General features: G+C 35.5%; 2 protein-coding genes across 2 annotated transcripts; both read right to left on the bottom strand.

Moving 5' to 3' along the window:
- Positions 1-1,506: 1,506 nt before the first annotated feature.
- Positions 1,507-2,819, bottom strand: Rad23 (UV excision repair protein Rad23). Its single transcript, XM_073087697.1, has one exon. The coding sequence runs from the start codon at positions 2,672-2,674 to the stop codon at positions 1,694-1,696; it is 981 nt and encodes a 326-aa protein (XP_072943798.1). The 5' UTR covers positions 2,675-2,819; the 3' UTR covers positions 1,507-1,693.
- A 2,812-nt stretch (positions 2,820-5,631) lies between these two features.
- E(bx) (nucleosome-remodeling factor subunit NURF301 E(bx)) lies at positions 5,632-23,422 on the bottom strand. The gene is made up of 18 exons (XM_073088052.1): positions 21,815-23,422; positions 19,021-19,303; positions 18,466-18,908; positions 18,151-18,378; positions 17,782-17,954; positions 17,503-17,700; positions 16,894-17,134; positions 15,024-16,807; positions 14,267-14,495; positions 13,108-14,171; positions 12,876-12,990; positions 12,569-12,738; positions 8,379-8,586; positions 7,783-8,288; positions 7,436-7,641; positions 6,952-7,119; positions 6,565-6,845; positions 5,632-6,292 (listed from the first exon to the last, which is right to left on the bottom strand). The coding sequence occupies exons 1-18, from the start codon at positions 22,830-22,832 to the stop codon at positions 6,087-6,089; spliced, it is 7,521 nt and encodes a 2,506-aa protein (XP_072944153.1). The 5' UTR covers positions 22,833-23,422; the 3' UTR covers positions 5,632-6,086.
- Between the last annotated feature and the right edge of the window lie 75 nt (positions 23,423-23,497).

Here is a 23,497-nt window from a genome sequence, read left to right on the forward strand (position 1 = left end):
AATTAAAACACTTTGGGGAAGTTAATAATGTGTTTTTTATAATGTCCTAATTTATTAGGATTAATATAATTCGACCATAGGTGTCAATATATAAATAGGCACAGATGGTAAGAGGATTATTAAACGGACGAGTTCAGTACTTTATTCTCTTGTTTCCTTTTTTTCTCTGGTTGTTATTGACGAACTAGTGTGAACACAAACAAACATTAGATAAATATATGGTTATGGTTGATTTTCAACTATTGGACGTACACTGGTTTTACCGAAAAATACTCCTGTTAATTACCTTTACAAGCATCCTTTACCTAAATCTAATATAATAAATCTAAAAGGTTTTATATATAATATTGCCATTCTTAGAATTATCCATGTAGATTTGTAGAATTATTTTATAAGTGGTACTAAGCGATCTTACCAATTACATACGTATTTTATTCAGATATTCGTTCAATCCTTATCTAGGACAATATCTAAAGCAAAAGAACAAAACAGACTCCTTACATTTTATTGTCAGTATCATTGGCGTATCTAGGATGCTGGCCGAGCTAACTGGAACCATTCTCTCATGAAATATTCAGCTGTGACATTAGGTTGTTAGGAAGAGTTTCTACATAATATCGACTCAAGACTAGCATTCTTCTTCTTCTTCTTTAAGTAGATATTGAAGGTTATTAACGCGCAATTGGCTGGAGTCGACGAAATAATAATTAACAATAGTCATAAATTGGAAGTATGGAAATATTGGAATTGGAATGTCATCCAAATCTTTGTCCAGGTTTTCATCGTGGCTACTGGTAACACTATCTAATTAGTTTTCTGATACATAATGTTAATCATTTTTTATCAATGTTATATCTACACTAATATTATAAAGAGGAAAACTTTATTTGTTTGGTTGTAATGAATAGGCTCAAAAACTACTGGACCGATTTTAAAAATACTTTGAACATTCGAAAGCTACATTATCCACGAGTAACATAGGCTATATTTTATATGAAATATCTTGGATAAATAAATTTGAGGCAGTACAAAGTTTGCCAGGTCAGCTAGTAAAAATATATAGTGGGTAACCTAGTTTTGAGAGTTGAGTACACTGAGAACAAAAACAAATTATATTGTGGATATTGAAGTTTTATTGCTTTATTTATCTACTCTTTTACATAATATGAAAATGACATTATTAAGGCAACAAATGCACATAAATGCATAACAATACAATAACGTACATATGAATTTTGTGCATTCTACTGTTATTTTTTGGCACTTCACATGTTTTTAATAGCCATACTTCTATTAAACATGTGAAAATGGCGCAGTGATTTGTTTATTAGCTTATTTAATTACATAAACTATGCACATTGTAGCAGCTATACAAGACACTATTATTAAAAATGAAAAATTGGATTGATAAATAACTCATTCTTTTTAAATTTTCATTCTGATAAATAATAAAACAATGAACTTGTAGGTTACTCCTACCATTACAACTTGATATGAAAGTATGTATGCAGTATTAACAATAGTATATTTATTAGATACACATAAAGTGAATTACGACAAAATGGAATATCTGAAAACACATTGACATTTATACAAAGCAGAAAATTATTAGGCTTCCATATAATGTATAGTTAGCTGCTAAAAGTAAACTCCATTTCCACTGTAACAAGTAGATTATACTAAAAATATTTGATTAATCATCAAAATTCTGTGACAACAAGAAATTTGCGGCCAGATTTTCATTCTTCTCACAAGCAAAATAAGCTTGTATAACCATATGCTCCGGAAAACCCAATGCCTTTAATCTTTCTATAGCTTCTTTGTCCTGAGGGGATACTTGGATAACATTCTGTGGTTGTTGGGGAAGCTGGATATCAGCAGAACTCTCTTCTCTCTCTGCACCAGTGTTAGCACCAGCTGCAGTAGGATTTACAGGTTCATTTAGCATTCTAACAAAAGCCTGTTGATGTTGGCTTATTGCTTGGAGCAGAGCTGGATTAGTTTGCCCAATTTGTTGCAGCACTGTATTCAATAAATTTGGGTTTTGTTGAATCACTGCACGCATTTGCTGAAACTGAGGCTGATCGCGAAGGAAAGCCAGAGGGTCATCATCAGAACTCTCCTCACCCTCCTGTTCCTGTAACAACTCTTCAGGTATACCTGTAATTAAATATTCCACAGCCCTTTCTCTATTGTTGAAAGACGCACGTAACGCTTGTTCTACTTGCTGCCGATTGTATCCCATGTCCATAATGCTCTGAACTGTTGCTTCAAAGTCGAGTTCGTTCGAGGCAGCGGGCGGGTCGGCGGCAACTTCCGGTTCGGCTGGAAGTGGTTTTTCCGTTTCTTCAGTGGTATTCTTGCTCTTACCGTCGCCGCTTTCAGTGGACGCACTTTCTCCTGCCTCGGGAGCGGACGTAGATGACGCTTGGGCCTCGGTGACTTTCGGTTTAGTCACCATAATAACAATGAATTTCTTCTCATCTATATTATACGTGTTTAGTTTATTGTCATCCAATAATATTTTTCCCGCATAAATAAGTCTCTGATTGTCAGCTACATAGTCTTTACCTTTTTCAACTTCGATTTTGAGCTTCAATGCTTTGACCGTTTCCTCCGGATCGATTTCAATTTGAAACGTTTGTTGTTGTAAAGTTTTGAGTGTCACCAACATTTTAAATCCTATTCAAGATTACCTTGTAAAATGAATCAGGACTTTTGCATTAGATATCTGTTCTGACTCGACAAAATTATCCAGTAAACATAACCTCTGCCAAAATTACCTTTTTTTTTAAATGTCACCAATTATTGGATACACGTACTCAAATATTCGAATAATCAGTAACGGTGTTGTTATATTGTATGCGCATATAATTTTTGGTATTTGTTACTTCCGAGCGATTTATTTCATAAAAAACTTATTTAAACAAATTACTTTCAAAACTCAAACACAAATAGTAATAATTATTATATGTTTTGGCTGAAAATACTATAATCAGCGTTCACATTGAACACAGGTGCAGGTTTTGTTTTTAAATATGTGAATTCATTCATTTAAATATGTGAATTCAGTCATTCTAGAGCAAGACTGCGAAGCCAATAATATAATAATTAATAATCTGTAGGTATAGGAAGAGTGATAAAATGGAGGCACATTACCATAGAGTATTACTATATACAGGGTATAGAGAGACTAAGTAATTTTTGTCATAGATAAAGCGCCCCTAGTGACCTGCCCCAAAAGTACTCATGGGTTTTACATACATACCTATACCAGTGCCTATATTCGTTATTCCTAGTATACATTAAATTAGGTACATCATAAGTTATATCTTCAAAACACGAACTGTAAATGACTGTGTTCCAAAGATTCACATTTACGTTATACTTTTTATTTTCTCAATTTTGATACAAAAACAAAACTACATTTCCATACTTAATAAATTTCTGAAAGATACAAAAAATTGTGACAAAATGAATCTTTGAATCACGCTCCTTTACAGTTGATGTTAAAGATACAACTTACGTGGGAGGTATCATATTTGTACAGTTGTCACAACTGTGTCTCTCTAAAGTACAAAAACGACTCTTTAAATTAGAAACGACGTTGATCGTTGGAACATTTGACAACAGACAAATCATTTTGTCACTCAGTCACCATTTTAATTGGAAGCTTCCGGGGTGACTCGTTACGTGGCGCTAGTATCTGCACAAAAAGTAATTTGTATGTAAATGTGCCCCCTGCATATTTATTATGCACCGCAGCGCCACCAAGCGAATGGCGGGCCAAATACGGCACGTTATACATACATATAAATAGTATATATTGATAGCACAGTGATTATCAAAATTAAATACTATCAATAATATTGCAGATCATCAATAGTACTACATAGGTTACTATACTCTTTGAGTATTACTACATTTTATACTACCGATAGTATCGATAATCCTATCGATATCTCACTATTGCCACACTATCGACTAGCATTTCGAGCGGCATCACTATAATCCGGCCATTACGAACGAGCGAAGTGAGTCATAAATCAGATCTCTCGTTCGCACTTATGGCATATCGGAACTCTCGCTCGCACTTCTAGTGTTGTGCGCATGAAGTTATAGGTAAATATGGAGAACACACTTCGAATACCTACTTGAAGCAAAACCTATGTATCACCATCTCGCTCTCTGTGGGCAGACCCTCTCTGTCTAAGTAGGGTAACCTTTATTTATTTTGGCACATAGGGCCAATGTTGCCACATTACCGAATCCTTAAGAAATGGGATTATAATTCGTTGAATTGCCAACCCAGATATGCATACGTGACCTACGATTTTGGGATTTTCAATTGAACTAATCATAGTTCAAGTATTTATTTAAAGGTAAATTATTTGACAGTGTTTAACTTCTGGTTAGGCTAGTGTGGTGACTAATTCTAAGAATTTTCTAGGAGATTTAAAGAAGAAGATAGCAATACTATAGTCCACACTAGAAAGAGAGGTCGGCCCACAGAAAGCGGGATGGAGATACGTAGGTATTTGCCTCAAGATTTTGTTCTAAGTGTGGCCTCCATATTTACCTATAACTTCATGGTTGTGCGTAACAACAAACTGATTTGACGATAATCAATAACAGGTAATCAAGGAAAGGTTAAGGAATAATGGAAAATATTTTTAGGATGTATTTTAAAACGTCCTTTGTCTATGTTTATATTTTTGGATTTTTACATTAGTCATCAAATGCCGCGTTCTTTAATAACACCCATATTTATATTTTTGCATAATTACTATAGTCATCAAAGAAAGCGTCCTTTAATTATAGCTACCTGCGTCCGAGCCGCATTTTTATCGATGTCGAGTTGTGCGGCATTGTACATTCCTATGACGTCATCTTTTATGACTCTGCTCCTTCGCGGCTCGTACGTTCGTAATGGCCTGGCTATAGTCAGCTATCATCCGAACATTCCCAGCTGTTCTGAACTATGCTACAGGGCGCGTACAGTATGTATAGCGCCGTTTCGGAGGGTTTTTGATCTTATTTACTTTTTACAGGTAGATATTTTATCAAATGATCCCCTGATGAGATGATTTGCCTGTACTCTCCATAATGTAAATGCACAATAATTATTCTATTATAATTTATTATTCTGACGTTTAGATAACCGAATCGTAGATCTAAAACGGATTTATATTTCCATATAATATTAAGATATTAAAATTACAATTTAGATCCTTTATTAGACGGCGTACGCATTTTATAATTATATAATGTCTTAGGACAGGATTTTCGTGATATCCACTTGGGTTCTTTGAATATTCGATTTTATAGGGATCCGTAAAAGAGGGTAACGGAACCCTACTAGCCTCTACTGTGCGTCTGTCTGGGCTCTATCTCTGGAACCGTAATAGATGTACACTTGAAACTTTTATAGAATATGTAGAATGGTGGCTGCTATAACAATAAATTCCTAAAAATAATAAAAAAAAATCCTTTTTATTCCCTTATATTAGATAGGCAATTTATGCTTTATACTTGATTTGGCCTAGGACTCCTGTTTTGGAGAAAGCTTGGTTTACAGCAGTAGAACATTTATAAAGGGATTGCAGCAATCTAAGCAAATCATAGCCAAAATCATCATCAAGATGTATATTATTAAAAATTTATTTCTTACATACAATATGGTTTACTTAAAACTAAAAACTTACTAGAAGTTAACTAAAGATGCTAGTCAGCTAACATAATAATTTCTAACAAAACTGTATACATAATAATTCATCTTTTGCCAAGATTTCGTTTCTAATGAGTGTTGTCAGCTTTGAAGTGGGATAAAAAATGTAAAGCATTAATAAATACAATAAATACTTAACATGAAACGAAACTGACATTCTCAGTAGATATATCTTTAGCGACACTTTATACAAATCCTTGCAAATTCATCACATTGTTTACAATTTACACTTGATACAGATCATACGAACATTATTGGTGTTACCATAATTATTGCATTAAATTGTCTTTTGCTTTATTAGTCCAGAAATCACTTTGTGGTTACTTTTTACATATAATCACTTGCACTCGCACTATTATCATTGAGTTGTTTCAAATAACTTTTCACGAAAGTATTTAATTTTTTGTGCAAAATACGCTTCTAAACCATCTGCACATCTATAAAATTCGGAGTCTTTTGGATTAAAATATCTGCAGTTATCAAATATCTTAGTCATATCACCAATAAATTCACTTAATGTACTGTATGTTTGTTCATTCACTTTTCTTTCCACTGTTTGTAAGTCTGTGAAACAAGAATAGAATTATTAGACAGACATGGTACGTTATTAGTAAATGGGTTATACAGTAAAAGTGTAATCACTGCAGCACATACACATCCATATCCAATTAACAATCTGAATCTTATTCAATCCCTATTGAGTCACAGAATCATGTATTATGTATATGTTCTTCAAGATGTTTTAAGAGAGATATGATGTGGGTGTGAAGGGAGTATTCTTGCTGCAGTATTATTCTATCGCCTAGTAAAAAAAAGTACTGCTATTATCTACTTACCCATTGGTTCTTTTATGACTTTGTAATATGTGGGAGCTTCTCTAGGATCGACAGGTTCCATGAAAGGCCAAGCATTTTTATGTAACTGTATTTGTTTAACAAGCCTCTTTAGATGTTCAAATTCCTTTGCTGTCAATTCTTTCATATTTGCATAATTGACAGAGTTATTCTTTTGACAATTAGGACAAATATATTCATCGATATTGTCAGCTTCCGACTGTAAGATACCCACACACCTGCCATGGAACCAATCCTGGCAACGGTCACAACATATATAGAACCTGAAACACATTGTTTATTTAGATATGAATATTAGATATTATTGAGTTATAGAAACCAACTGAAAGTGCAGGTTAAATAGAACATTATCGTTTTACTAATACATACTGAGAATTATCATAGGGTTGTCTGCACAAACAATATAGTTCTTGAGTCTCCTCAGCTCTACGACAGTCAGAGCAAACATATTCCTCCATCGTTTTACTCATTTCTTCTGTAACTCCTACACAATCTCCATGAAACCAGTTACTACAATGTTCACAACCAACATAGAACCTAAAACAATAATTGGTGAATTAATTATTAGGTAATATAAAAACTGCTATATTATATTTGCTTTTACTATATGAAACAACAAAACAAAAATGCAATAAACATATTTTTCTTTAAAATTCTCCAAAAACATAAACAATATTCGGTGTATCCGAATTTAAAATTATGGTATAATAATATGTAAGGAAAAATGACTAAATTTGATAAATATTTTTAGTTTAATTGTTGTAAAAAAGAAACAAAATACATAATTTATTCACCGCCCATATGTGATGATGGTCTGGCGTATATAATTGAAATATCCTGGTTAAATACTCACTTAGTGTTATCATAGGGCGTGCGACAAATGCACAAGAGTTTCTCCTTCTTGGAGGATTTCCTATTGGGGCGATGTGCGGGCGTGGAGGGCGCGGACGGCGCGGGCGACGCCGGCGGCTGCGCGCCGCGCCGCTTGCCGCCGCGCACCTCCTCCTGCTTGCTGCGCTCCGCGCGCGTCCGCAACGCCAACTCCGCAGACAACTCCTTCTGCGATCAAAACATGTCATTGAACAACGCAATTGAATATTTTTAATAACTCATTCTATACGAATTGATACATTCATTGTGATCCGGGTGTCATCGACACCTATTGAAAAAATATTTATTGCAAGTAATTGTATTCCAAACCTGTATTTCGACTCCCAGCTCCTTTTCCAGCAGGCCGCGCTTCTTGATAATATCTTTCTTGAGCATCTCCTTGTGCTTGAAGAGCAGCATCTGCAGTCGGGCGTGATTGGAGGCCGCACGCCGGCGGTCGTCGGCAGGCGCGAGCGGCGGCGCGGCGGGCGGCGGCGCGGGCGGCGCTGCGGGCGGGGCGGGCGCGGCGGCGGGCGCGGCGCGCGGCGTCGGCGGCGGCGGGCGCGGCGCGGGCGGCGGCGGCGGCGAGGGCGGGCGGTTGTTGCGCGAGCGCTTGCGCGGGCTGCTGTCGACCCACTCGTCGTCGTCGTCGTGGCGCGACACGGCGCGGCGGCGCGGCGGCGGGGAGGGCGAGCGCACCGGCACGGGGACCACGCGCACTTCTTTCTCCACGTGCGCCTCCGGTTTCATCTGTTTCTCTTGGTAGCGTTGCAGCTGAAGGAGTTTTTCCTCAATTTCAGGGTTCAGGTTCTCTTGTTTTAGGGCGCTTTTTATTGCTGTAGAACGAAGAGGTTACAATTGTTAAATTTTTGCTAATTTTCGCCACTGCCGAATTATACATTTTATTTTAAAAGTTTATTACTCACTTTGCTGTATGTAATCGGGCGTCAGGACGAACTTATTTCCTTGTTGCACCCCTTCACGGCCAGAATTAACTATATCGGTCTTAGTGTTGTTTTCTTGAATATCTTCTGGTTTCGAAGGGATCGCCTCCTTGTGACTTACCGCTTCGGCGACATGATCTTCACCGTTTACTAAAGACTGGCGTTTTATTTGATCTTCCTCGGAAGTATCCTATAAGTAGAAAGGATAGGCTAGTTGTAATATATTTTGGGATAGGCTAGTTGTAATATATTTTGTATGTAAATATTTAAAATGGCAAAATATTATTTGTACTTATGACCCAAAAGGTCATAAGTACAAGTGTCTCCAGGTTGGACTTTTAATTTTTGTTTAATAAAGATTATAAAAAGGCTCGAAAATGTTTACTTTCCACAGTTTCATCCAAAGAACCATCAAGGCCCAATAAATAGTTAAGTTTAATAACATGCTCAGCACTGAATCTATTTTATATAGCATAACAAAAACGTTTTCGGCTCAAGGGCTCGACACATAGAGAATATTTAAACTGTTTTGCGCCAATTTAGTACGTATCTTGCCCATAACATTTGACCACTGCATTCGCGAAAATTACCACCAATTAAAACAGTGTGAAGTGCTGATAACTCCAAATAATAAAAGAACTACAAAGACTCACCACAATTTCCACTTTATATATACACAGAGCCTAATATGTTATATATACAAAATTTGCTTCTATAGAATGTTATAGAATGATATATGCACTCACTTCCACTATTAATTATAAAATATATATATCCTGTAAATTTATTCCCGAAGTAGAAATTGGTCTCTGCATTTCCATGCACTTAAGATCACAAATATTTAGCATGGTATTAGTTTTCTATCAGGTATTGTATATATACATGTTAGGTGTTAATTTATTATACAAAATTAAAATAAAAAATAATATAAACAAAAGTAATTTAAAAGAAAAAGGTATGTATAAAAATCCGTTTTTGTGGGAATATATTAGTACAAATGAATATTGTTTAATGACTTACAAGACTTCATATGACAATCTACAAGTGTACATTTATAGTTTTTGATCATTTTTGATAACTTAATTAGGTACATAATTGCCCATACACCCCCACAAAACGACTTAAAAACTGAATTAAACCAGAAAATAAACTTGTATAAACAAAAAAGGTCTTGAGTAAATAAAAGTCGATAATGATAATAATATTTTATTCAATTGATATATTGCACTAGCCATTTATTTCAAAGATACGAAATGTTATATCTAAAGGTACACATTTACAGGTGGTGTATGAGCAATTTCTGATACCAGCAGCAATTACTATTTTATTTTACTACAAAATTAATAGACAGTTTGAGACATATCAATGAATTTCAACTTATTTATCAATTTAATTAAAGTTATCACTGTTAAAGGCCTTGTATCTTTCAAATAATATCGATTTTATAGGTTGGTTACTTGAAAACATTTGCAAATATTATATACATGTTATCAACATTGTGGTATTTCCGGATTTTTCTCTTTGTTAAAGACCTAACTAGAGACTTTTTTTCAGTAATGAAAGGAAATTATATGTTATATTAATTTTTATATGGATTTATATCAACAGACACATTCAAATAGATAATATACTAAAACAATATATGTTGAATATGTATTATTATTTAATTTTTTATATTGTACCGTGATTATGTTTTGAAAATGGGTTACTCTTCAATAACCGTAAATAGAACACTACATGAAACAATATTACACCTATTATAGTAAAGTCTGCTAACGAACGGCATTACGAAAGATGTAAACAAAATATTATTGTTTAAAATAACAACTTTAAGATTTATTTCATCTGATATCTATTTATAAGTTGCCTCTTCAAGTTTTAAGACTTTAACACATCATTACTATCCAATAGGTTAGTCGTCCTGCAAGGGTGGATTAGGGTAATTCAACATGCTGGATGTGACTTTATGGAGTTGACACATTATGTCATAAGATTGAAAAATATGTCAACTTTATCAGAACACCATTATTAGAGTATTTCATAAGAAATACTTTCTTATGAAATACTTTAATGATGGTTTTCTGCACATAGTCTTAAAACCTTAAGAATTAGATTAAATTAAATGTACAGTGACTTAGTTCTATTAATAATATTCTCAATTCAACTGAATTTCTGGGAGCTGGAAATAAATTTGCATTTTTATGTTTATGATATGGAACTCACTATTGATAAAAAAATTGGTATATTGAGAAGAATATTTCCAATGGTTCTATTGTTAGTATGAATTAACTGTAATGCAATTCGGAAATTCGACGACTATTGGTGAAAAAATACAACAGCTTGAATTATCGAGCCCATTGGTAAAGAAGCATATATTTACTAATGTCAACAATGTTTAATTTAAATAGTATATAATATTTAGCATATAAACGATGTTAATAATACAAAGGCCTTCACAGCATAAGGATTCAAATATTCTTTGGCGAAATACATTCATCCACAACAACCCATCTTAATTATTCAATACATATTCCCAACATACGAGAAATTTTGCTATCTTAATATCTACATGTTGCAAGACGTGTTTTTACAATTACTAGATATTGGTATAGGACCTAACTAAAGCTAAATATGTTGTACAAAATGTAAATTACGTCACTACTTTATAAATTAACCGTAATTCTTCTGTAATATGGGATGTGATTATTTTTAGGAATAGAGTAAGTATACCTACAACTAGATTAAATATAACCACGCATGATGAAAAAATGAAAACTATCCATATACATAATATAAACTTAAATAAACTAGGCATTTTTTCAATAATCGTCCTTCCAGTATTTGATGATATAATATATAAATAATAATTTGTTTGATATTTCTATATACAATGTACAAAATTATCTTTGGTATAAATATTGACAGTATTGTTGCGTAGTAATATATTAGAATATGCATAGTAGATATATGTGGAATAATAATTGTAATATTTAAATATATCCAGTCTTACATTGTCAATTTAGCGACAGTTATAAATCTATTCCCGTTTTTTCTAACTCATATACAATGCATGCAATACACTCTGCATATTATTACCTGCATATGTTTTATAAATGTATATGGTTAAATTAGATTGATTCACTTTGAAGAAAATCAGTATTACGAACATTTTTCGTAATCGCAGATCATAAAGACAAGAAATAATTTAGCAAACACATAACCAATTTATAATTGTGTAATTTACACAATAGATATAGTATAGACATATTTTCGTTGAAAGCATGTGACTGAAAACTCGAGTATTTTTGTGCTGCATGTTGGATCTGTTGTTGATCATAGTAATGAGTAACCCCAAAGATTATGAAATTTCATTTACAGTCATTCGTTCTCGTACTCGGTATATCTTTTTTTATTTATATTGAGTTACCTTATACACATTTATTTATAAATATGGGCCGTGGTTGTAACACCCACTAAAGCAGTTATTGTTAGCCTTGTTTTTATGATCTGTGTATGTAACAGTTGTTTTATTATTACATAATTGATATTATGGGACAAATGATTAGCGAAAAATCAAATTTTATTTATTTTACATCCAATTTCAGTCTAATGTAAATGGTTTCTAAAGGTTATCTATCAATCATTTGTCCCATAACAGGCAACAAGAATACACGAAACTATAAATTCTTATAACATAACATGTTTGTTTCAATTTATAGCAAAATATGCTTATCACGAGTACACTTTGTCACAAATAACTTGTGATTAATGAATTAAACACAGTCAAGTTACAAGGTCCTTGTGTCCAATATAGTCTGATGCATTCAATCAACATGTTTGAACCAAATAATATACCCTAGCTTTACATGCATCATCTGTATTTATCAATCGGTACAATTACCTACTACGATCTGAATACAGATAATTTTAATTTAGTTATTTTTGGCCTTCTGTTACATTATTTACAAATTTATATCGAAAGAATTACACTTTATAAGGTGTATCAAATGCAAGATAATTCAATAGTAACATTTCTATCGCATTGAAATATTTCATTAAGGGATTTAGAAAAGAAAGTATCACTATACACTTTATCGCACTTCGATCGGATGTAATTTTACGCTCATATCCGCCGTCGCAGTGGTCGCGATGAGCTAGTAAAAGTATATTACCTGTTGCGGGGGCAGGGTGGGCAGCGCGAGCGGCTGCAGCGACTGCAGCGTCTGCACGGGCAGCGCGGGGCCCACCGGCGCCAGCGGCGGCGGCGCGCTCGGCGACGGCTGCACCGCCAGGTACATCTTGCGCGGGCCCAGCATGCCCTGCTTCCCCGTCGATTCTTGTGCTGAAATCAGTTTCCGTACATTGCAGACGTACCTTTTTGAATATTTACCTTGATATTTTAAAAATAACAAGCTAAATAAACTGCTATTTGCGTTTCAAAAACTACTACAATTTATAACATAGTATTAAATAACTTACCTTTTAGTAGTTGCTGCTTGACCTGATGTTGAACGAGAGCCAATTGTTGTGGCGTCAATGAGTACCCGTGCAGTCCTTGCAGGACGATGCTGGGCCCGGTGCTCGTCTGCATGACCTACGATGAGCCCATTTTTTTTTCTTAATAAATTATTTTATCGTCTTATAGAAATGAAAACTAGTAATTTAATCAGAATGGACTAAGGAAAGAAATGGAATATAAAACCAATATTACCTGGGCCGTGACAGTCTTGATGACGGTGCCAGGCGGCTGGCCGGCAAGCAAGCGCTTCTCCATAATTTGGTCTTCGGTAAGCGGCGTCGGCGAGGCGGGCTGCGGCGTGGGCGCCAGCGCTAGCCCCGGCGCCGGGGCGCGCGGCGTGCTGCTGCTCGCCGCCGGCGCGGGGCTCTGACCGATGTGGGCCACGATCTGCGCCTGGTTGTTTCCGGTCGGCCGAATGAGCACTTGCTGCCCGTTGACGGTCGCCAGCTGGATCTTGCCGGCGGCGAGCTGCTGCACCAGGACCGGGTTGTTGACGACGATCTGTTGGGTGGTGGTGGCGCGCACGCGTGGCGTGGGCGGGCGCGGCGCGACGGCACGCACGGGCGTGCTGGGCCGCTGCAGCACCTGGCCCTGCACGAGCACGGTCTGCAGGCCCTGCACGCGAGGCTGCAGAGTGGGCCGCGCGCCCGCCTGCACCACCACCTGCTGCGGGACGAGCTGCTGCCCCTGCTGGACGACCACCTGCTGGGCGGGCTGCACGACCACCTGCCTGTTCCCCGAGGCTGTGGCTTGCTGCGCCGGTTGCGACATCACCCGCGTTGTCGGCGAGGGCTTGCTCTCCTCCGCGCTGGTTTTGGATGGAATAGCAACTTTATCGCTGTTTTCGGTCGCGGATGCGTCCGTATTGCTTGCAGTCTTGTTGGACGAAGCTGCTACTAGTTGGCCGGAGACGCCCTGTTGCCCCGCCATAACTATGTGCAATTTTCCATCAGGCATCTGTATTAATTGCTGTCCAGCCAGTAACCCCCTAACGGTAATCTTACCGTCGGGTGCACGAATTATTTGTACTTTTTGGGGACCATCTTTCTGAGGCGTCGACTTTGGAGTTGAATCACCCGATGTTACCGTTTTTGATACAGGCTGGCTGATTACCCGCGTCGATCCATCAGCACCTTTCGACATTATTATTCTTCTTGTTCCTATTATAGTTTTTTGACCAGTAGGTGTCGAAGCATTTGTTGATAATAACGACGTCAATGTACTTTTTCCAAAAGTTGAATTAGTCTTGTTTTTATCTACGAGTAAAAATCAAGAAGGTTAAATTATGATCAAGTTATAATCTTTGTTTACATTACAGTACATAAATTTACAATGAACATAAAAAAGATACCTTGGGACATTTCAAGCGCTCTTTTTTGTTGATGAGCGGCTCTTTGTTCGCGCAACTGTTGTTCCATTTTATCTTTAAGATCTGCGTTGGGCGGTGTTGGAGCATTATTACGCTGCGGCAATTTCCCCGTCGAAGTACGCGTAACCGGTGTGACCCGTTCAGAACGCTCACCGTACTGGCGTACTTCCCATAGTTCTAATTTGTCTTCATCGACCCATTCTTCTGACACCTGTACACACATTAAGAAAAACCAAATTAATGATCAGCCAATGTATTTTCACAATAACCAACAAAGAAAATGAAAGGTCATATCCTGAACACCTATTATAACTGACATACACATATTACACATCCCCTTGAAATAGAATAAAACTAAGATCCTATCACTACTGATTCTATAATAGTTCTGTAACACTTATATTACAGTTAGGCTTATAAGATTAAAATATATGAAAATAATTTTTATATTATACTTAAGCATCAAATGAAAATGATTTTATCGATAAAAATAAACTAATAACTTTCTCATTACATGTACATTAACTTGTATAGTTTTTCAATATTTTAAATCATATGCATAAGGCCCCTATTTCACCTATCCAAACAAAACATATTTAAACATATGACTGGTTACACACTTGACGCCAGTTTGGCGACATCACCAATTTGGTAGCTGTTATGTTTCAAAATGTTTCGTTTGGATACGTCGCTGATGATGTCTTGGAGAGCTAGGGACCTTACCATGCATTTTATTTACCTGTGGCTCTGTATTTTGAGGAGATTCAGCTCGTTTTCTCTTTCGGAGACCACTTCGAATTGAGGTTACTTCACGCACAGTCTTCGGTAATTCGAGTGGTATAACAACGCGTCGACGAAGATATTGAGTTCGTTCCGAAAATTGTCCAATGTGCCTATGTTTCAACAGCTCAAGGGAAACAATTTCTGTGTCCGTTGTTAATTGATGTTTTCCATCAGCTGTAGCCGGTTTGGCAGCCATGTCGTCCCATCGCAGACATGACCACATAATACGTAACTGTAAAGCGGTGGTAGCCAGCCATTGAAGATTAACAGTACGGTACAACCAACATGTCTTAAATAGTGGTCTCGGACAAGGGTAAGGCCAAATGAGTTGGTTAGGTTTTGCACTGTGACTAAATCCTGTAACCGCAATTAACCCAGCTTGTCTGCATAATTTCTTTAATTCGTGATGTGGCAAAACCATTATGGTTTTTGCTTTACTTTTGGTATGAAATGATGAACAAAGTGGGTATTTTACAGGTGTTCTTTTCTTTTTCTTTTCCACAACTGATGTCTGAACCCTTTTAAGATAAACTTTACCCACAGGCTTGTCAACAGAGTATACTCTTACAATGCCACCCTCACCTATTTCCTCCTTAACTGCCTTTTCCTCTCGTTTTATATTCCTAGTCAAACCAAATCGTCTATTTATTGTTGCACGATATTTTGGGGGTTCATATTTCTTTGATTGTGTTACAGAACATTCATACGATTCTTTTACATTGTCGGCATTGTTAACTGTGGAATTGGGTTTAGAGTTCTTCCCTCTTGTAATTTTTAATTTTGGTATGGGTGGACGCGTTTTTACATCATCGACATCAGCGCTTTGATCTGGTTGTTCATTATCAGTTAATTCTTTTAAAGGACCTATTTCAACCTCATTATCTTCATTGCTATTACAAGTTATGTCAATATCCATTTCATTACCGACAGCTGGAACAGCTGATTCCTCAAGTGTGCTTTCTGATTTTAACAAACACATTGAATTATCTTCATCAATTTTTTCAGTTTTTATTTCACATTCTCCACTAGACTTTCTCTTGACAAATCCATCAGCAGTTTTATTGTCGCATTCCTGAGCACATGCTACAGCAGATAAAAGATCATTCAATATGGTCTCACTTGAGTTTGAACTTTTGCCTAACAAGCATTGTTCTAAAATTGACATCTTACTGTTATCCTTTGAACTTAGAAAATGAGTGGAATTAACAGCACCTCCTTTTATTAAAGCGAGCATTTTGTTTAACAACTGTCCTTTTTCAATGCACAATGGAGAAAAGCACTCAATATTTTGACCAGACTGAAGTAATGTTGCTAGCTCCGCTCTATTGCACTTTGGAGAGTAGCACTTGTAATGTTTTGTGAGGAGGGAAAGTTTCTGATATTTCTCCTTTAAAAGGTCTACATTATTAGTTCCAGAGTTAACAGTTTTTGTCTGAGTGTCATATGTTACATCACATATGGATGTTTCATCAGGCTCTTCATTTTCAACATCAATATTCTTTTCATCTTCAGTCTTTACATCAACTTCTTCTTTTTTTACACTAGTTAATAAATTACCGATTTTCTTTTCTTCCATAAATTTTAAATAAGTTCTTCGAGCCAAAAAATCGTCTAATTTAGATTTCCTAGCTATTTTGGGATAATATCTTCTCATAGAAGAGCTTAAAGCTTTTTCCACATCAATCTCATCAAAGTCTTCATTCTCTTTTTCTAATTTCATGTTGCGCATTGCAGGCGGTACTAAAATCAAAAAGGCTCCTTTTAATATCACTGAATTTACATTAAATCATATTTTTACAAGAGATAGGATAACTTATGATACTCACATTTTTCCATGACATCCTTATCAGCAGTGTCATTTGAAGTTAAATATTCATATGTTTTAGGTTCTACTGCTAAAACCTTGATAATACTTCCATCCCTGACTCTCACTGCAACTTTGGCAGGGCCATCACTTAGGCTAATCTTGGGGTTAGCATTATACTTCTTGAATTTCCTGGTTGTAGAATTCCACAGCCAACCCCATTGTCCATGAACTCGGTATTCTTCTCCTTTTTGTTTCCATACCTTTACACAAAACAATACTATTTTATTACTATACATATACAGAACAACATTATACTCTATCATACAGATACTATCAACAGTAGATGATTAAAATATCATAGCAGCAGTGATAGTCAAGTATTTGTAACCCCTCCAATTGAAAGTCCAAGGTTCAAATCATAGGCATGCACCTCATATTTTTCAATATGAATATTATAAATTACTTTGATTTAACTATGAATAAAAATTGTGGGCAAACCAACATTTCTGAGACATGAACATTTGGTCAGTGCATTGTACTAAGGCCTAACCCTTCTCACTCTAAGAGGTGCTTCAAGTATGACAGTATTGGGTTGACAACAAAGACAAGTAATATATATTTTACATACCTGATGACGAAGACCCAGAGAATATTTAACAAAATTATATGCTGTCCGATATCGTTCTTCCTCCTCATCCCTCTCCTTCTTTTCCCTTTTATCCAATTTTTTCCTTTCTTCACGCTCAGCCGCAGTTGTGCGCATAAGTCGGACGTGACCTAACTGTTCATGCCAAGCTGGTACCCACACAACGCTTTTTATACACGCCTGTAAAAAACGGATATTTTAAATTGCGATTTTACATGACAGTAAAAAAATATACCCAAATCTTTTACTACATTCACATACCTGTAAGACACACAAAGCTCTAGCGAAGTCTCTTGGTGCTTGACAAAGCTGCACGGCTTGTACCCATGGTTTTCTTAAAAGTGACCAGTTTGGGTGCATAAATTGCAACACTATGTTCGATTCCAGTTGTAATAGTGTTTGTCTTATGGTTGCAATTAATAATGGCTTTGTTGCTGAAACACAAAAAAAGAACTTTTTTCATATACATTGCTATAATCATACATAATAAGTACCATGTACCAGTATGTCTCCATTACCACATTCTTCAAAACAGAACTGGGGGCTGGACAGATCAGAATGAATCCAAAAGTGTTTTACCACCTTCAAAATATATAGTTATAACAAAATTCAATGTCTTTGTCAACTTACCATTAAGTAGTCCTACCCATTTGAACTCTTGGGCTGATGATAAAGAGAATTTATGAGATATATATCTTTTCTTATCTCTTTCCTCATTCCTTTGAGGTTTATTTAATGCTAGAGGATTTGATATATACTGATTGACATAACTTTTGAAGTTATTTTCATTCCCAAGTTTGAACAGAAAGTTTTCACTCAACATTTGGTTAGACCTTAATCGTGTAACTCTTTCTGTAACTGAAACAAAATTAATTTATTGACATTATAAAAAATGCTGAAAACATTTTTGGATTTAATCATTGTTCGCATATATGTATAACTTACTCTCTTCATTCTTCTTTTGAGATGAATTTTTTAACTTATTATTCATGTTATTTTTTAGCCTTTTAGGATCATCATCATCAGTAAAATCTTGCTCATCATTGTCTTCATGTGTTTCATCACTTGTAACAGTGACCTCATTGACCACTTCCCCATCCACAAGCACTGACATGTTTGTATTATTCTTGTCACTGTCACACTTTAAATCTTTTGACTGTCTATTTTTAATGATACTAGCATTCTCGGCTTCTAAGTATGACTTGCGGTTGCCTTTTGCCTGATTAGTCAATGTTTCAGTGATATCCATTTGCCTAAGTATCTCCTCCTTCATTTCTAAAAGTTCTCTGACCAATGGAGCTTCCATATCATCACCATCTAATACATAAAGTAATTCTTGTAACTGAGTACCAGAAGTATAATACCAAACTTCACCATTTTCGGCCTCACTGTAAATAAAGAGTGACCAAATATATTTTAAATGTTATAGCATAATAAAATAAATAGTATTAACACATTTGAACGTAATAGCACAATATTAAATATGCTCTGTAAACTTACATGAAAATGCGTCGTGCAATAAACCAATATTTCCTGCCATGTCTATCAAAACCTAGATGTTCATGACGACAAAGCAAGCCCTGCTTCTCAGCATCTGGGAGGCAGTCCGTTACACCCATCAGTTTGTGTATCTTGCATAAAGCACATTGCCAGTCTTCTGATGGAACATTAACAAGTGGAGGATCCACACACTCTAAGTGGAAAACTGCAGGACAAGTCTCACAGCATAGTAGATCTCCCAAACGATGACAAACCCGACAATGGTCATCATAATGGATAGGAACTGAAAGATAGGTTATGTTATTGGTTAATATTACACTCATAATATTTACTGTAAATGATTCTGAACAATTATTTATTTATTTATATATTTATTGCAACACTAACACAAAGTTCAAGTACAACTAGAGATGGGCAAAGAACCCGGTTTAAACCCAATAAATACCCGTTTATTTCCTCCCACTGGGTATTTATTTGGGTGTTTATAAAATGAGTTAATAAAATCTACACAAAGCTTTTAAAATAGTTCAAATGTTTATTTAATAGATATACTATAGGTTTTTACTGTATTTCTAATGTTTTTACATTTTTAAATATTACGTTTTTAGGGGTTCATCTATTTTTATTACCTTTTTAATTATTATTTGTTTGACGAAACAAATAGCGCACAACTAAAACAAATAAATATACCTCTCGTATACTATTGCACAGGTGGTGTGGGAATATGGGCATATAATGTAAAATGTAATTCTTACGTTAGCTTTAAGAAAAAAAAAATAAACATTATTTTATAGAAAATTTTAATTGCTACAACTTTGGTCCAAGGTACTTTTCGATAAAATTTACTGTTTTGTGTGACGTTTGACCCCGAATAAGTGCCGACACACACATCGATGAGGACTTTTGGAACTTTACTTGTAATGGTAAACCCAAGGTCTCTACGGAAATTTAGCTTTATGTTATTTGATTACTATTTTTATGTCTAAATTGACCGGACTATAAAAACTCCTCTATCAAAATGTTTCAATGTCATTTTCTGTAAATTAAGTAGAAAAAAGTTAAAAAAAAGTCTTCCCAAAGTTTAATCTATTATTGTTATTATCTTTGTTATTTTTGGTTTAACGACAAAAAGTTATAGAACTAAAATTATAGATAAATCAATTTGAAACCATAATTGTTCTTACTAAATTTCTGTGCGACAAATAGTTTGCCTGGTAGAGCGTAACAACGCTTTGTGCCCCTTCTTTCAAGATGGCGGCCGAGGGACAACAGTTGGGTCTCCACAAATTAGGATTTAACTGTACACTAAGCTCTTTACACTAATCATTGACATCTATAAAATAAAATTGGGTCTTCGAAAATTGCAACCCAAATGTAACACATCCCAATGGACTATAACAGCGTAGTTAAATGAAATATGGGCTTTTAGAGTGCATATTTAGTGAATTGTTTACAATATTATTTTAAAAATGATATTACACGAAGAAAATAAAAATATGAATGTCAATAGTTTACACCCGCTGTTTGGGTGTTTATTTGGGTTTAAACCCTATTTCACCCAAAATACCCGGTTTAAACCCGTATCCACCCATTGGGTTTAAACCCTCTGCCCATCTCTAAGTACAACAGAGCAAATGAAGAATATTATTCAGTGTTTATTATTTTGACAAATGATTAAGATAATTGTTATAAAGATTAACAATACATTGCTAAATATGATAAGTTATGTAGGAGTACTTGTACAAACAAATGCATGTACAATTTATTATAATTTAGAAGAAAAGTTACACCCACCACATTCATCTAAAAAGTTATTGCATTTAATAATTATAATTTGATAAAATTTTAAAACCATGAGAACAATTGATGCAGTGGACAAATATATTAGACACATGACATGTATGACAAAATTGAAATATAATAAAAACAAGGAAACAAAATAATAGAGAATTCAAGAATATCACTCATATACATAGATATCATATGCAGAAAAAGACATGTATGGAGAACATGACAATTATTCATGAGTTTCCCTACATGGTAGCCATAATAATACTTTACATTATTCAATCTGTCATGCTCTATTAGGTAAGCTTGTTTAAGAAGTATGTATAAGCCAACTCATAATGTTTAAACAGCATTTGCAGCTTCATATACTTTTGCCAATGAATAAATACAACACTACTAATTATAAAAATATTAAAGTTTCATCATCAATAGGGTAAGTTTAGCAAATGTTTTGGGCAAGGTAAGGTTTTATTGCAAAACATAAGATACTTTTGATCATAAAAAATTGTATAGGTCCAAATATACATAGGGTTTGTTTTTTTTTACCTATATAATTAAGTATGTCAAGTTAACTTCTTTTCTAAATGTATGAATAATTATTATTGAGAAAATTTTAGTGAGTCATTTAAAAATACAAATACTGAGGTATATCAACACATGCAGGCATGTGCATGCAATAATAGTATTGCATAATGTAAAGTATTTTTAACACTGTAAAAAAGGAACTTCTATATTGATGACCCGCGTGGTGGAGAGGCCACCATACCGGTCTGACGCGCAAAGGGTCCTGGGTTCGATCCCCGGCTAGACAGATATCTAAATGATGAATTTAGATTTCACTTTCTGGGTCTGGGTGTTTGTGTATTTGTCTATGTGTGTGTCCATGGCACCCACGACACAGGGAATCCTAGTGTGGGGCTGTGAGTGTAGAAAGGGTTTATTTATTATTTTTTTTTATATTCTGGAATGAAAACATTGGAATCAAATGAAAATATGTAAAGCTTACCTTCACTTATAAGGTCATCTCGTACTGGATTAGTTATCAAAAATTGATTGCACAAGAATTGCAATACCGCTAAGCGGTTTTCACTTGATGTAAAAGGATATTCACAAGAATTTAAAATTTTTGTGATATTCGGATCAAAGGATTTATCACTCTCAACATAAACTCTAAGAACTTCAGGCCATGTCATAACATCCAGTAAAAATAGAGTGATATTAACACTGTCCTTATGGTCCAATGGACCAAAATGAGTCTGTTGGGCATCCTCCTCCCTTAACAATGCTTTGAGCAACATTATGTGCACCTCAATGAGTAAGTTACTTTGTTCCTCACAAGTCACAGCTGCACACAGGTCCTCTAAGCGAAATGGAGATAATCTCACCAAATGCCTAAAGTGACGCAACACCTCATATACACCAACTACTTGTAAAACTAAATTATGAGGAACAAGCAAATCATCCGATGAAGGTGGGAGTTCCAGTTGCGGAACTTGTCGCTCCTGCTGCAACCACAGGGGATCTGGACTCGGAGGGCGAATTGTGCTAGTAGTTTTCCTAAGAGTTCCAACTGTAGAACCATAACTGCTCACTGAAAAGTCACTATCACTGGCAGCATCGCCCACACTAACTTCGGAGCTCTCGCTGCCGCGGTCCTCCTCTCCCTCAGATCTATCACTGTACTCATCGCCAAAATCTGATCCATAATGGTATTCTGACTCGTGGTAGTCAGCGGCTTGAGGATTATATCCTCTCCTCGAATATGAATTCGATAAGCCGCCCTTCTTACTTTTATGGGATTTTCCACCTCGTTGTTTGCGTGTGCTTCGTCTGCTTATGTCACTTCCTTGAGGAGAAGACGCTCTAGAAGCGGACGGTGTACTAGCAAGAGAACTCGATCCAATATTCTGTGGTTGTAAATATTTTGGTTTTTTCAATAGATGATATTGAAATTTTCGTGTTTTCTCAATACTTCCTGATTTAGGGGGCCTCCCGCGTTTTTTCGTCCCCCTTCCAGACATCATTTTAAAACTAATGTCAATTATATACAATTCTGCACGTGTATTGAAAACACATTCTTGTTTACAAAAACAAAACGTTGTACACAGGTAAACGTATTTAGATTCATCCTAAATCTAAAGTATTCAATTCATGATCACAGTAGCTCGTGAACGCTCACGAAACTCAGATGTCACAGTTTTTAACACAATTCACACTGTATTTTTTAACAAAACAAAATTGTTTGTCAGTTCACTGATAAGAGACAAGTACCAAATTTTTATTTATGAAAGAAGGCACCAAAAACGCAATGACGCGAAATGTGAATAGGTACATGCAATTCTGAAACGCTTGATGCTGGCTTCTCATTGGTCGATTGTCAGGCGGCCATGTCGTTTTTGTACCTTGTGGGTTATTGAATTTTATCCAAATTAAGCTTCACGTATAAAGGAAAGCCCAGTATCCTCCATTACATAAAAGTAATAAACAACGTTGAAAAAAAGCATACATTATCTCAACGTCCTTTATTGTAACTATATTTGTCACACAGAACACTACATCACGTCGAAGACGGATAGCATAGCAAGCTACAAGCTATACGGCGGCCATTTTCTTCCTTTACAAAAGACGTCAACTTAGATTCTTTTTTCATATTTTCATTGTAAAATTTAATAATACGGTATGTCTACAA

The sequence above is a fragment of the Epargyreus clarus genome, unplaced genomic scaffold (genome assembly GCF_041222505.1).
Source record: "Epargyreus clarus isolate Ecla_fem2 unplaced genomic scaffold, WU_Ecla_fem_2.2 ptg000026l, whole genome shotgun sequence".
Taxonomy (NCBI): domain Eukaryota; kingdom Metazoa; phylum Arthropoda; class Insecta; order Lepidoptera; family Hesperiidae; genus Epargyreus; species Epargyreus clarus.

Coding starts and splice junctions, on each gene's coding strand:
- Rad23 (XM_073087697.1), bottom strand. CDS start 2,674: ATGTTGGTGACACTCAAAACTTTACAACAACAAACGTTTCAAATTGAA.